A 13,000-nucleotide genomic window follows, 5' to 3' on the forward strand; every position below is an offset into this window, starting at 1 on the left:
TCCTGGATCAGTGTAGCTGTAGGAAGCTCATTCCGACTCACATGTAATGACTCATGACTTTGTGTACACTGTGTCAGATTTTCATTGATGGTTTCTCTTTAAATTTTAGTGGAAGGAAGGAGAGATACGGAGAGATGCAATGAATTCAGTGATCTGTACCTCTCTGTTAAACTCTGTGAACTGAAACCATTATTATGTGAGCTGGAACAGGCCTGTCTAAAGGTGTCAGGTTGAGACAGTGATCCCAGAATTCCATGGGCTTCTGTCTAAGCCTCTGGTAGAAAAGCTACAAGCTCTATGATAGGCAGTAATGCATCTCAAAGTGATTCAATCCAATACTTTCCACAAATACGGTACAAAATAGAACCTGAAAGGTGGTGCTTAACTGTCAAAAAATGCTGATCAGCATCATCAGCGTCAGGTTGCTCATATAAAATGGATATAAACAGCTCATATCAATTTTTGTTTGTTCTTCTGAGGTTGACCAGTTTTCTGAAGGCTAAGCAAGCAGCTCCCTTTAATGTCATTTGTTGAAGGTATGAATAACAAGGTTTTGTAACCCTAATTCTAAAATTTTGGTCTTTAAATAAATCCGATTTTAAACTGTACTGTGTTTTGTAATTTTCTAGCAATAACGATTATTTTGGTAATTGAGTAATCGTCGATTATTCTGTTGATTAATCGAGTAATCAGGTATTATAATTATTTTTGTGCTAATAAAAATAGGCCTAAGTGAACAATAGACTTTAAAGAAATGATCAGAAAATGCAGATCATCAACCTCAGGTTGCAAATTTCATATAAAATGAATATAAACAGCTCATATAAATTTTTGTTTCTCCTCCTGAGGTTGACCAGTTTTCTGAAGGCTAAGCATGCAGCTCCCTTTAATTTTGTCAAAGGTATAAATAACAAGGTTTTGTAACCCTGTTTCAAAAATTTTGGTTTTTAAATAAAACTGTACTGTGTTTTGTAATTTTCTAGCAATAAACAATTATTTTTGAAATCAAGTAATCGTCGATTAGTCGGATGGTTAATCGAGAAATCAGATAATTGTAATTATTTTGTGTGGTAGTAAAAAGTGTCCAATAGACTTTAAAATTACTGAAACACATAAGGCAACAATAATTAGTTAAAATAAAGTATCCAAAGCAAGTAAATTTATTGGTTTATTGAACAAATCCGATCAATTACATAATGTATGTATGTCATGAGGGCGCCAGTGGCCTGGTTTTTGGTATTGCGTGATTTAATCCTTGTTTAATATTGGCTAAACAATATTTAACTCAAATATCCATTCAGTCTTTAATATTGGGCCATTGGGTCAGAAATGCTACAGCCACTTAAAATTTGGACATAAAGTGTGAACTCGTGAAGTGTGAGGGTTTGATATTTAATTTTGAAATTGCGACGAACAGTTAGCATATTTAGAAAGATATCGATGTATCCTCCTGTGTCTGCGTAGATTTATAAATTATTTACCTTAGACCTTTGATGTACCAGGAATAACAAGGTTTTGTAACCCTGTTTCCAAAATTTTGTCTTGCAACAGGGAAGACAAGAATGTCTCCTAAGCGATTAAGGTGTTCAGTTGTTGGATGTAATAATGAACATAGCAGTTGTCATTTATTCCCGAAATCTGAGCCGCTAAAGACGCAGATGATTACTTCTGTTTTTGAAAGGAATGTGTCTCACGATCTGCCTAAATGTGTCTATGTTTGCGAAAATCATTTTGTGATTCAGCTTCACCTACAAAAGAAGTGAGTATAAGTTTTTTTTAGGAATCTTTGCAAATCGCCTTTCTTAGTAATATGCTAGTTAGCAAGCACAGCGGCTAAATGTGGCTGAAGTTTACAGTCTCAGAAAGCTAATCATGGTGGGGTGAGCAGAGCTCATTAGCATTTAAAGGGACATGCACCTGAACAGCTCACTGTGTTAAGAGCGGTTTTTGACAAGGTAAAAAGGTTCTTGTTTTACACTACCACTGAGAAATTTGAACCAAAGTATGTTATAGACTTTTCACTAAGACCCTAAAGAATCATATCAACTTGTGGAAAAAGGGCATCCAAAGACCCCTTTAAATACACATGAAAAAAGCATAAAATCCAAAAAATAAATACATTTAAAAAGGACAAAAAAAAATAGTAATGGGTTTGCAAATTTAAAAATTGTACTAATAAACTTCTATGTTTTAATTAATTACAACATGGACTGATCTTTTTTCTTCCTTTATAGATTATATAAAAGAGCTGAATAGTCAAGTTTGCTGAATGCAGTCAACAGAAATTTTGTCAAAATTGAGAAAATGGAACAAGATGAATTACTTGTCTTCCTGCCACGTAGTAGAAAAATGTCCAAATTATATTACTTCTTGAGGGACACAATTTAAGGAATGTTCATTTTTATAATAGGCAATCATATGGTAAAAGGACAGGGTTGAATAATATGTGGAACAATGCTGAATATGCTGTTTTCATCATTGTAATATTATAAAAGGCCTTGCTACAATTAATTGAATATCTATTCAATCTAACAAATTTATGTCGACATTATAAAATGTGACCTTGGACCACAAAACTTAAGTAGCACAAGTATATTTGTAGCAATAGCCATTGTATGGGTCAAAATTATATTTTTTTCTTTCATACCAAAAATCATTAGGATATTAAGTAAAGATCATGTTCCATCAACATATTTTGTAAATATATCAAATCTTAATTTTTGATTAGTAATATGCATTGCTAAGAATTTCATTTAGACAATTTTAAAGGTGATTTTCTCAATATTTTAATTTTTTTTGCACCCTCAGATTGCAGATTTTCAAATAGATGTATCTCGGCTAAATATTGTCCTATCCTAACAAACCATACATCAATGGAAAGCTGTTTATTCAGCTTTCAGAGGATGTATAAAAAATGTAGCCTTATGGCTGGTTTTGTGGTCCAGGGTCACAAATTAGCATAAAATTATTATGGTTGTGGTCCCTCCATGACAATAAAATAAAATAAACACCATTTTAGGAAGGATAAAGCTACTTTTTCATTGTGGGTTACTTTTATGTTAGATAATAGATAATGTTATTAAAATATTATATAGGCCGCATTTATACTGCAAGTCTTAATAGACAGATCAGATCTTTTGACCAAATCCAAATTTTTGGCCTGTCAGTTTATATTCACTTCAGACACAACTGGTATCCGATATCTGTGTTTACATTAATTCCCGCCCAAAATGACTGTCAGTGATTGCTTTAGGAGGCAAGGGTTGAAAACCAGCTCCTGGATGTGTAATTTCTCATCTATATAAAGCTTCCATCTCAATGAAATATGGGCAAAAGTGTCGCCCTCACATTGGGAGTTCTGAGGGGAATCGGATTTGTCTGTTTAGACTTAAGTCAGATGTCCACATATCAGATCTGATTAAAATCCACATCGGCCCAGATCAGATGTGAAAAAATCAAATCTTGTGCGGTTTTCACATATGAAACAAATCCTGATCCGATTCCGAGTGAGCACAAAATCTGTTTTTTTGTGCCAGTGTAAATGCAGCCATAGTTATGCAGCCAGAGTTTTCTTCTACATAGAAATTCTAGTGTAGCTTGATTAATTACAGAACTATTCAGCAGCAGGATGTCAAATTGTGGAACACACTGGTCACTCTAGATTGTAAGTGGTGAGCTTCCTTCTGTAATAAAGCTTTGTGTGGGTATGTGTGTGGAGAGGAGAGGTAATAAAAGAAGTGCTTATGCAGCCATCAAAAATGCAGGAGCAGAGAGAATTTTAACAGGGATACAGGGACATCACTAAAACTCACAGAGCCTCGAACACAATTTTTATGGATGGGTCTTCTTTCATTGAGAGCAGTGAGTAGGCCGTACCATAGAGGCACCCCTCTTCACAGGACCCGGTTGTCCCACACTGCTCACAGCCCTGCGGGGACATACAGGAAAAAAGCACACACACACATAGTGGACCATCAGAGCATCATCTCTTCTCCAGTCACACAAGCTTCTCCCTGAGGCACCACCTGTCATTGGATTTTCACCAGCCAAGGAGTATGGCGGTCACACAATATGGACACACACCCTCGCCAACAGATCACGCTGACAGGAATAAACATATAACACACATACTCATTCAGGTGATCAGAGGAAATGACAGGGGTGTTTTCATCCCTCCGTGCTCATGTCTGCGATAACACTGGCGCCAAACTCTCCAGAGAGTGTCTGTTCTGCAAAAAGCTGCCTGCACAATGACCTCACACACAGACAGTGTTAACAAGGATAAAACCAGTCTACAACTAAACATTAACACTGGGTTAATCACAGAAATCCGCTCAATTACACACTTTTTTGTATCTGTGTGTGAGGACACACACCTTATTAACTGTCCATAGTGACTGGTATTCACCAACAGGTAGACATGACAACATTCAGCATTACACTCACGTTCACCAGTCGCCATGACAACGCAGAATCAGCTACAGGTCTCGTACATGGAAGATGACATCATATAACAGTATAGTATGACTACGACATAATACGGATCATCCTATAATCTACCAACTACACTAAAAGCTAATGCAAGCAGACACATTTTTACACAGAAAATACTATACCATGATTTTTATGGAAACTACCATGATAATACTACTATGGTATTTATCTATGGCAAATATCTTGCATTTAAAAACTGTTATTATTTAAAGATCATACCATCCTTATCAATAGTGTCATTAAAACACATTTTAGGCTTAATATTAAGAAATCTGCATTGCAATTAGAATTTTTATATCAGTAAGCCGCAAGCAATCTGTCAGTAAATATGTCAACAGATTTGAACTATACTTAGTTTGAAATAAATGTTTTTTATATTCATGTGGACACTACTGTAACAGTAATACAATGGTATTGTTATCACATAACTAATGATATTATGGTAAATAAAGGTGGTAATCATATACACATTAAATTACCATACTATGAATTCACCATGTTTTTTTTTTGGAAACTACTGTAACAGTAATACCATAGTATTTTCTTTTGACATATGTTAGGATACTATGATAAATAAGGGTTGTAATCATATGTGACCCTGGACCACAAAACCAGTCATAAGGGTCAATTTTTTTAAATTGATATTTATACTTCATGGTTTGTTAGGATAGGACAATACTTGGCCAAGATATAACTATTTGAAAATCTGGAATCTGAGAGTGCAAAAAATTCTAAATAATAAGAAAATCGCCTATTTTAGAAATATCTTCATGGAACATAATCTTTACTTAATATCCCAATAATTTTGGCATAAAAGTAAAAACAATCATTTTGACCCATACAATGTATTGTTGGCTATTGCTTCAAATGTACCCGTGCTATTTTAAGACCATGAATGAATTCTGTGGAGACTACTGTAACTAATACCATGGTATGTTTTGGCATGCTTTGGGATACTATGGTAAATACAGGTGGTAATCATAGTACGATGGTATTACCATGAATTTTGTGGACTCTACTGTACTATGGTATTGTTAAACAAACTTTGAAGCACCATGATAAATACAGTGATCATACATGGTATCACATAATAGTACCATGGTATTCACATTATTTACACAGACACTACCATGGTATTTTTTTGACAAATTCGGTACTAGTAGGGGTAATAAAATGGTAATGGTATCACAGTTCTTTGACATTGTCTTGTTTTGGTGGCCTATCTGTGACAGCATTACAATGTATTCACTGGCATGCTGCGAAGTACTATGGTAAATGAATATGGTAATAATAAATTATATCACAATACACCTCTACAATGGTATTTTTTGGCAAACCGATGAGCACCATGCTACATTAATATTGTAATCACACATTCTTCTTGTTTCTTCTTACCAAAAAAGTACTGCGGTAATACCATACATTTTTTATAAATATATATTTTTATTTATTAAAGACGCATTAGATGAATCAAATGTGACAGTGAAGACCTTTATAATGTTTGTTTTTTTAAATTTCATTTCATCCACAAAATATTTTATTCATCCATTATTTCTATTCATCACAGAATCTTGAAAAAAATGTACCATGGTTTCTACAAAAATAATAAGCAGCACTAATAATAAATAATAATAGCTAATAATAAATTCTTTTTGAGCACATTCATGATTTCTGAAGGATCATGTTACACTAAAGACTGGAGTAATGGCTGCTGAAAATTCAGCTTTGCCATCTTACGGATAAATTACAATTTAAAACATAAAAATTGTAAAAATTTATTTTGAATTGTAATCACATTTCACAATATTGCTGTTTTTGCTGTATTATTATTATTTTTTTCAAAAACATTTAAAGGCATCATCGGTTGCCCATTTTCCACAAGTTGAAATGATTCTTTAGGGTCTTAATGAAAAGTCTAAAACATACTTTGGTTAAAAATGATCAGTGGTAGTGTAAAACAACACCCTTTTTATCTTGCCAAAAACAGCTCTGTTCATAGCGAGCCATTTCGGCACATGTCCCTTTAAATTGCTAATGAGCTCTGCTCACCCCGCCCCTCTCTTCCAAGGAGTGTTGAGCAGTTCTCTGAGCAACTTCTACTGTAGGTGAATCTGGATCACAAATAATTTGCGTGAACATAGACACATTTAGGCAGACCAGGGGGCGAATTCCCTTCAAAAACAAAAGTAATCCTCTGCATCTTCAGCGGCTCCGACGTTGGGAGTAAATAACAACTGCTATGTTCATTATTACATCTGACGACAAAACACCTCAGTCGCTTTGGAGACATTCTTGTTTACCCCACTGCGGCGTCGAAACAATGACTGTTAACAGCTCACTCAGGGCGGGTCTAAGGTAAGACGTCCGTGTCAATCAACAATTGTGGGAGTGGCCTTGGTCTGTGTGACGTCACCCAGCCAAGAATCTGAGAATGGCTAAATTAAAAAAAAAAGGGTTTGTAATTTATTAGGATTTAAAAAAAAAACAATGGGTGGATTTTTATCATTATAGGGTGGTTGTGTACACACACTGCCACACACATTTATTAACTAAGCATTTTCCCACAATAAACTAAACTAAAAAAGGATTAAGGGATCTAGAATATGGTTGTGCAGAATAAGGCATTAATATGTCTTTTATAGGTACTAATAAACAAAGTGTTTCCAAAAAAAGCTTACAAACCCCAAACTTTTGCACGGTAGTGTATATATCATGGTACACACCCAAAAACCATGATAGTAACATGGTATTCTGTGGTACTACTATCTGTTACCATCATTGTAACATGGTACCATCACAATACTTCAGTTAAAAGCAAACAGAGATAAAATGCCCGAAGTTCTGCCACAAAGAAATAAAAAATAAGGTTTGAATGACTTGACAGAGTAGCTTCCAACGTACCTGTGATTATATAATACCTGACAACCGCACAGAATTGTCACAATCACAATGTGAGGGCACAACAGCACCCTCATCACACGCAGCATCAAAGACAGAAATCACAGCTCACAATGAAAGCATCAATAAACAGCCACACATGCCATAGGAACACATTAGAATAGTGTAAAGGCATGTGTGTGTGTGTGTGTGTGAGCAGCTACAATTGAGAACACTGTAAAGCCCATCACTATGGCAACCATTTACCAATTGACCATTCAGAGGATGCACAAGTGTTACAGATATGAGGAAAAATACATCCTCTGCCGTTCTTTTCACCCCACGTCATGAAGACACCGCAGTGAGGATATAATATCTCACATTAGACTCGACTCAACAGAAAAGACAGGACGGGCTCCACAGAATCGCAGTGTGCAACCACACACGGTCGTTGCAGCATCGTCCTAAACATTACATCTCATTTACACACACAATCAGTGATCTGTACAACCTTACAGAGGGGCGTATAAACAGATTTCGATCCCCCACCCCGGGAATGCCACGCGAATGGAGGGACCCTCCATTCCTGGTGACAGAAGCGAGGGGGAAAAGAGAGGGAGAAACCCTCCTTGATCTGGGAACATTAATAATTGAGATGCTACAGCAGTCACACCATGCATAAGCAGTGGACAGATACTGTGCCCCTTTCTGACAGCATACACACACCGCCCAGCTGAGCCTCGCAAACACGATGACACACACACTCACTCACGGTGCCTGAAAATGGCAGTGGAGGATACACACCCAAAAAATCTCAACCCACCACAGCGGCACCCTCTCTCGCCGCATATAAGGAAAAAATGAGAAGATGGAGAGGAGGAGACGTGGGAGAGAGAGCCTGGGTTGCTGCGGACGAAGCAACCTGAGCAGTGCCGACAGAAAGCAGCATCCCTCCCCCTCTTTCTCTCCACCACCAGCGTCCCCATCTCAGCCTCACGAAACCCTTCCCCTGCTCCTTTCTTCTCGGCTCCCGGGCGTCCGTGCTGGCGTCTTACCTGCGGCTTGCTGGGAGGCTGCCTGTTCCGGCGGTTGGGTCTGGGCCTGGAGCGGGTGTAGTGCCTCAGTGTGTGGCCTTCGATGGGCAGGTCCATAGGGGGCTGAGGAGGTGCAGGCTCCGAGCGCCGGGGCTCTCTGTTGCTAAGAGCGGCAGCAGCAGCAGCAGCGGGAGCGGCAGCAGCATCCGCCTCTCTCCCCGAGTAGGAGGGGCTTCCTGGCTTCAGCTGGCCTGCCGGGGTGACTGACAGCCCCGTCGCCAATGACAACGACAGGGCCCGCCTCCTCTCCTCCATTCCTACCCTGGAGACCTGAGGCCCTCCCCCTCCTCTCTCCTCTACCTCCTGCTGGGGATGTGTGGCCGCACGCGCCTGCTGTTCCCCTTCCACATCTAACAAACCTGCAGAGAGGGAGAGGGAGGAAGGAAATAAGGGACAACAGAGGGAGATAGTTAGGGAGGGGAGAGACCCAACCCTGTATGATGTGTGCATCTACATAGACAGGAGAAAATAGATGGAGATTGAGAGAGAAGGAGGGAACGATGGATATGCAGATATGCAGCAGAAGATGCTGAAAGATCAGTGAAAAAGGCAGGAAAAGGCAAAGATGGAGATAAAGCTGGACGTCACGGAAGGTGCAGGATATCTACATGATTGATGGAGGCTACCAGGGAATCTCACAAAAACATGCCCAGAATGTCATGTCATGTTTTACCCCGAAATCAATAAAAAAAAGTATTTATTTGTAATTATATTATAGATATAGTAAGTCAAGCCTAATTTAAGACAATTATGATCCTTGCACTATGATGTTGCTGTGTATTTTTCAGTGATTATTCTCATTACTGTAATATCTTTAGTGTATTAAAATAATAGTTTTTTCCTATACATTTTTAATGTTTTTTTAAAGAAGTTTCTTCTGCTCAGTCTGCATTTTTTATTTATGAATACAACAAAAGCAGTAATATTGTGAACTATTTTTACTATTTAAATAGCTGCTTTCTATTTGAATAGATTTTAAAATGTAATTTATTAATGTGATCAAATCTAAAATTTCAGCATCATTACTCCAATCTTCAGTGTCTCATGATCCTTCAGAAATCATTCTAATATGCTGATTTGCTGTTCAAGAAATATATTTTGTTATTATTATTAATTTTATTATTTAGAACAGTTGAGTACATTCTTTGATGAATAGAAAGATGCAAAGATCAGCATTTGTCTAAAATAAATATCTTTTATAACATTATACACTATACCATTCAAAAGCTTGAAGTCAGTATAATTTTAATAATCATAGAAATAAATACTTTTATTTAGCAAGGATGCTTTAAATCGATCAAAAGTGATGATAAAGATTATTGTTATCAACTGTTTTGAAAAACTGTTTAGATGTTTTAAACAGCTGACTAATACCGTTGTGAAAACCTTTTTTCAGAATTCTTTGATGAATAGAAATTTTAAAAGAACAGCATTTATTAGAAATAGATATCTTTTGTAATATCATGAATGTTATTTTGATCCATTTATTGCATCCTTGCTTACTAAAAGTATTAAATTAAATAGAATTACAGTAATGTCACAATACAAAATTGTCTGAATAACAGGCTTCATTTTCTTTAAGCAAATTACTTATGATTTCTTCATCCGATTTATTTTGAGGTGAAATACGACTGGGACAAGAAAAAGAAAAGATAGGTGCAGAGATTTGAGAACAGGTAAACACAAAAGAGCAGAGGACAAGGAGGGTGGCGGACCGGAGGAGGGGTTTTGTCATGGTTGTAAGCGGGTGGCCCCCTCCCTTGTCTGAGGGGCTCAGTGGTGTGAGAGTAACAGGGCTATGCTCCAGTTAGCTGCTGCCAGCAGTGTTACCCAGCTGATTATATTTAGTAGAGACAGGGTGGGACCTCCTAAAATAAAACCCCCTGCTGTCTCAGACTCACACGCACACCACACATAGACGACCAATTAGACAGGGAGGGGAAATCCCATGAGAGGGGGATCCCGCTCTCTCAGACAGGGCTTCAAACAACAAAGCACGCTTTTGAAGTCACATGCACTGTAGCACTACTACATCACATACATACATTTGCACAAGTTAAACACAGTAGGCTGTCATTAAATCAGTTAATGAATGCTTTAGTAAAAATCATGCTTAGAAAAGAGCAACGACAAGTCTTTAACCCCTCCTGTTCTGACATATTCGATGACTGCATAATTAAACAGACCTGAATATGATCTCTGACCTTAACAGCTGTGCTGTGATAGCCAGGGTTTGCTACAGCCAGTCATCTTTCAAGTAATGCGCAACTATGATCTCACCAGTATACGCTACATCCAATCACATGTGATTAAGGAGTGCAAATGCATAGACAAATGGCAAGAACTGAGCAAGAAGCACTTGTCGGCGTCAAGACACATGGGACTTACTTTTGATGGAAGGGGCGGGACGGATGCTACGGGAGTGGAAGCTGTTCCTCCAGATGACAGGGACGTACTGTGGACATGTAGAGAGAAAATCAAACTTAAATGCAATCAAACTCATGCTCTGGATTACTGAAACAATTTGAATTCAGAATCAAACTTTGCTTATAAAACAACAACAATTCTGTGAAAATAATTGATATTATGCGAATGCACATTACTTAAACTGCAAAAGTGAGGTCTAAATAGACCACTCTGATTTTTTTTTTTAAATCTGGAAATGTATTCAGAATTTAAAACAGAAATGTTATAACAAAAAAGGAAACATTTCTATTTTTTCTTTTTTTTAATACAGATGTATCCACCTTGGATCATTATCAAATCATACTGGAAAACATGGATCGTCAAATATGACACAAACTGGTGTAGATTATTTAGGAAAATATTAAGATATCATGGAATTTGTGACTTTAAAACAATTATTTAATCAATTACTATGCTGCTGATATAATTTGAGATTTAAATTAGAAAAACACCAAATAAAATAATTTTCATTAGTTGGTTTAGACTTTTAGAATATTGTTAGGGCATGCTGTTATTTTCTGTAAACAGTTTATAATTAGTCTAATATTAACTATACTGTATTTATATTACTATACAATTTTATAAAAGCAACAAGCCTCACAAGGCTGTGTATTACAGTAATATTGTGTTGTTACCTGAATGATACAAAGCTGTGCTTTTTGTTTAGTCATATTTGTTCATGAGTCCCTTGTTTGCCCTAAACAGCTAAGCTGCCTGCTGTTCTTCAGAAAAACCCTTCAGGTCCCACAAATTCTTTGGTTTTTCAGCATTTTTGTTTATTTGAGTCCTTTCCAACAATGAGTGTATGATAAGGAAAAAAACACCAAGGGTGTAAACTTTTGAACAGAATAAAGATGTGTCCTTTTTTTTTTGCCTAAATATCATATTTTTTCATTTAGTACTGCCCTTTAGAAGCTACGGAAGATACTTACATGTTTCCCAGAAGACAAAAAAAGTTCAATTTACCCTGATCTTCAAATTAAAAAAGTTTTCACCCCCCAGCTCTTAATGCATCGTTTTTCCTTCTGAAGCATCACTGAGCTTTTGAACCTTCTGTAATAGATGCATATGAGTCCCTCAGTTGCCCTCAGTGTGGCAAGATGGATCTCAAAATTATACAGTCATTGTTGGAAAGCGTTCAAATACACAAAAATGCTGAAAAACCAAAGAATTTGTGGGACCTGAAGGACTTTTCTAAAGAACAGCAGACAGTTTAACTATTCAGGACAAATAACTATCACTAAACAACAACAACAACAACAACAAAATCAGCTGTGGATCATTCAGGTAACAACACAGTTTTAAGAATCATGGGGATGTAAACTTTTGAACGGGTCATTTTTATAAATTCAACTATTATTTTCTCTTGTGGACTATATGCAAACATCTTTAATATCGTATTAATACAAAACAACATGCACTTTGTATGATCCCTCATATTTTGCTAAAATAATTAACATTTTGCAGATTCTGCAAGGTGAATGTAAACTTCTGACCTCAACTGTATTTGATTTTTTTTCCCAACAGTGTAAAAGTCTTTACTGACACTTCAGAACAATTTAATGCAGTATTCATTGCATTAAACCATTCATTTAATTAAAAACATATTACTGACCCCAAACTGTTGCTAGTGCTAGTGTATGTGCAAAATAAAAAACAAAGGAAAAGTCCTGAGTAAGCGGTGGATCAGAATGCTAGAATCAAGCAGAAATGCTTTATCCTCACATCATCCATAGGGAATTCATGCTCCATCACTCTGAGCTGAGGAACATTGGCCTTGATATTGGTGGACTGGGAAAACTCCCTCATGTGCTTGTCCTGAAAGCAAGCGAGATATATGTTGCACATCATACACATGCACACACAATTCTCATGTGCTAAATATACACATTCGCAAACACAAACACTTACCAGCTTTTCCTGAGCCACAGACAAATCCTGAAGAACTTCATCAATTATACTCTCCACCAGAGAAACACTGACAGACAGTTTCAGCTCACTGAGAAAGAGTGAGAAAGAGGAGCACAAAGTAAAACAAAATAGTTCCAGAATTGAATATTATTTATAGT

General features: G+C 36.9%; 1 protein-coding gene across 4 annotated transcripts in view; it reads right to left on the reverse strand.

Annotated features, from left to right (window-relative positions):
• The window catches only part of carmil2 (capping protein regulator and myosin 1 linker 2), a 50,115-nt gene that overhangs the window by 17,721 nt on the left and 19,394 nt on the right, over positions 1-13,000 (reverse strand). For all 4 annotated transcript variants that reach the window (XM_073850546.1, XM_073850545.1, XM_073850544.1 and 1 more), the window contains exons 25-28: positions 12,843-12,930; positions 12,657-12,749; positions 10,854-10,920; positions 8,427-8,824 (exon numbers count right to left, since the gene is read on the reverse strand). In XM_073850546.1, the coding sequence (XP_073706647.1) occupies positions 8,427-8,824; positions 10,854-10,920; positions 12,657-12,749; positions 12,843-12,930 (646 nt within the window). The remainder of the gene's footprint in view (positions 1-8,426; positions 8,825-10,853; positions 10,921-12,656; positions 12,750-12,842; positions 12,931-13,000) is intronic.

Source organism: Garra rufa, chromosome 11 (assembly GCF_049309525.1).
Source record: "Garra rufa chromosome 11, GarRuf1.0, whole genome shotgun sequence".
NCBI lineage: Eukaryota > Metazoa > Chordata > Actinopteri > Cypriniformes > Cyprinidae > Garra > Garra rufa.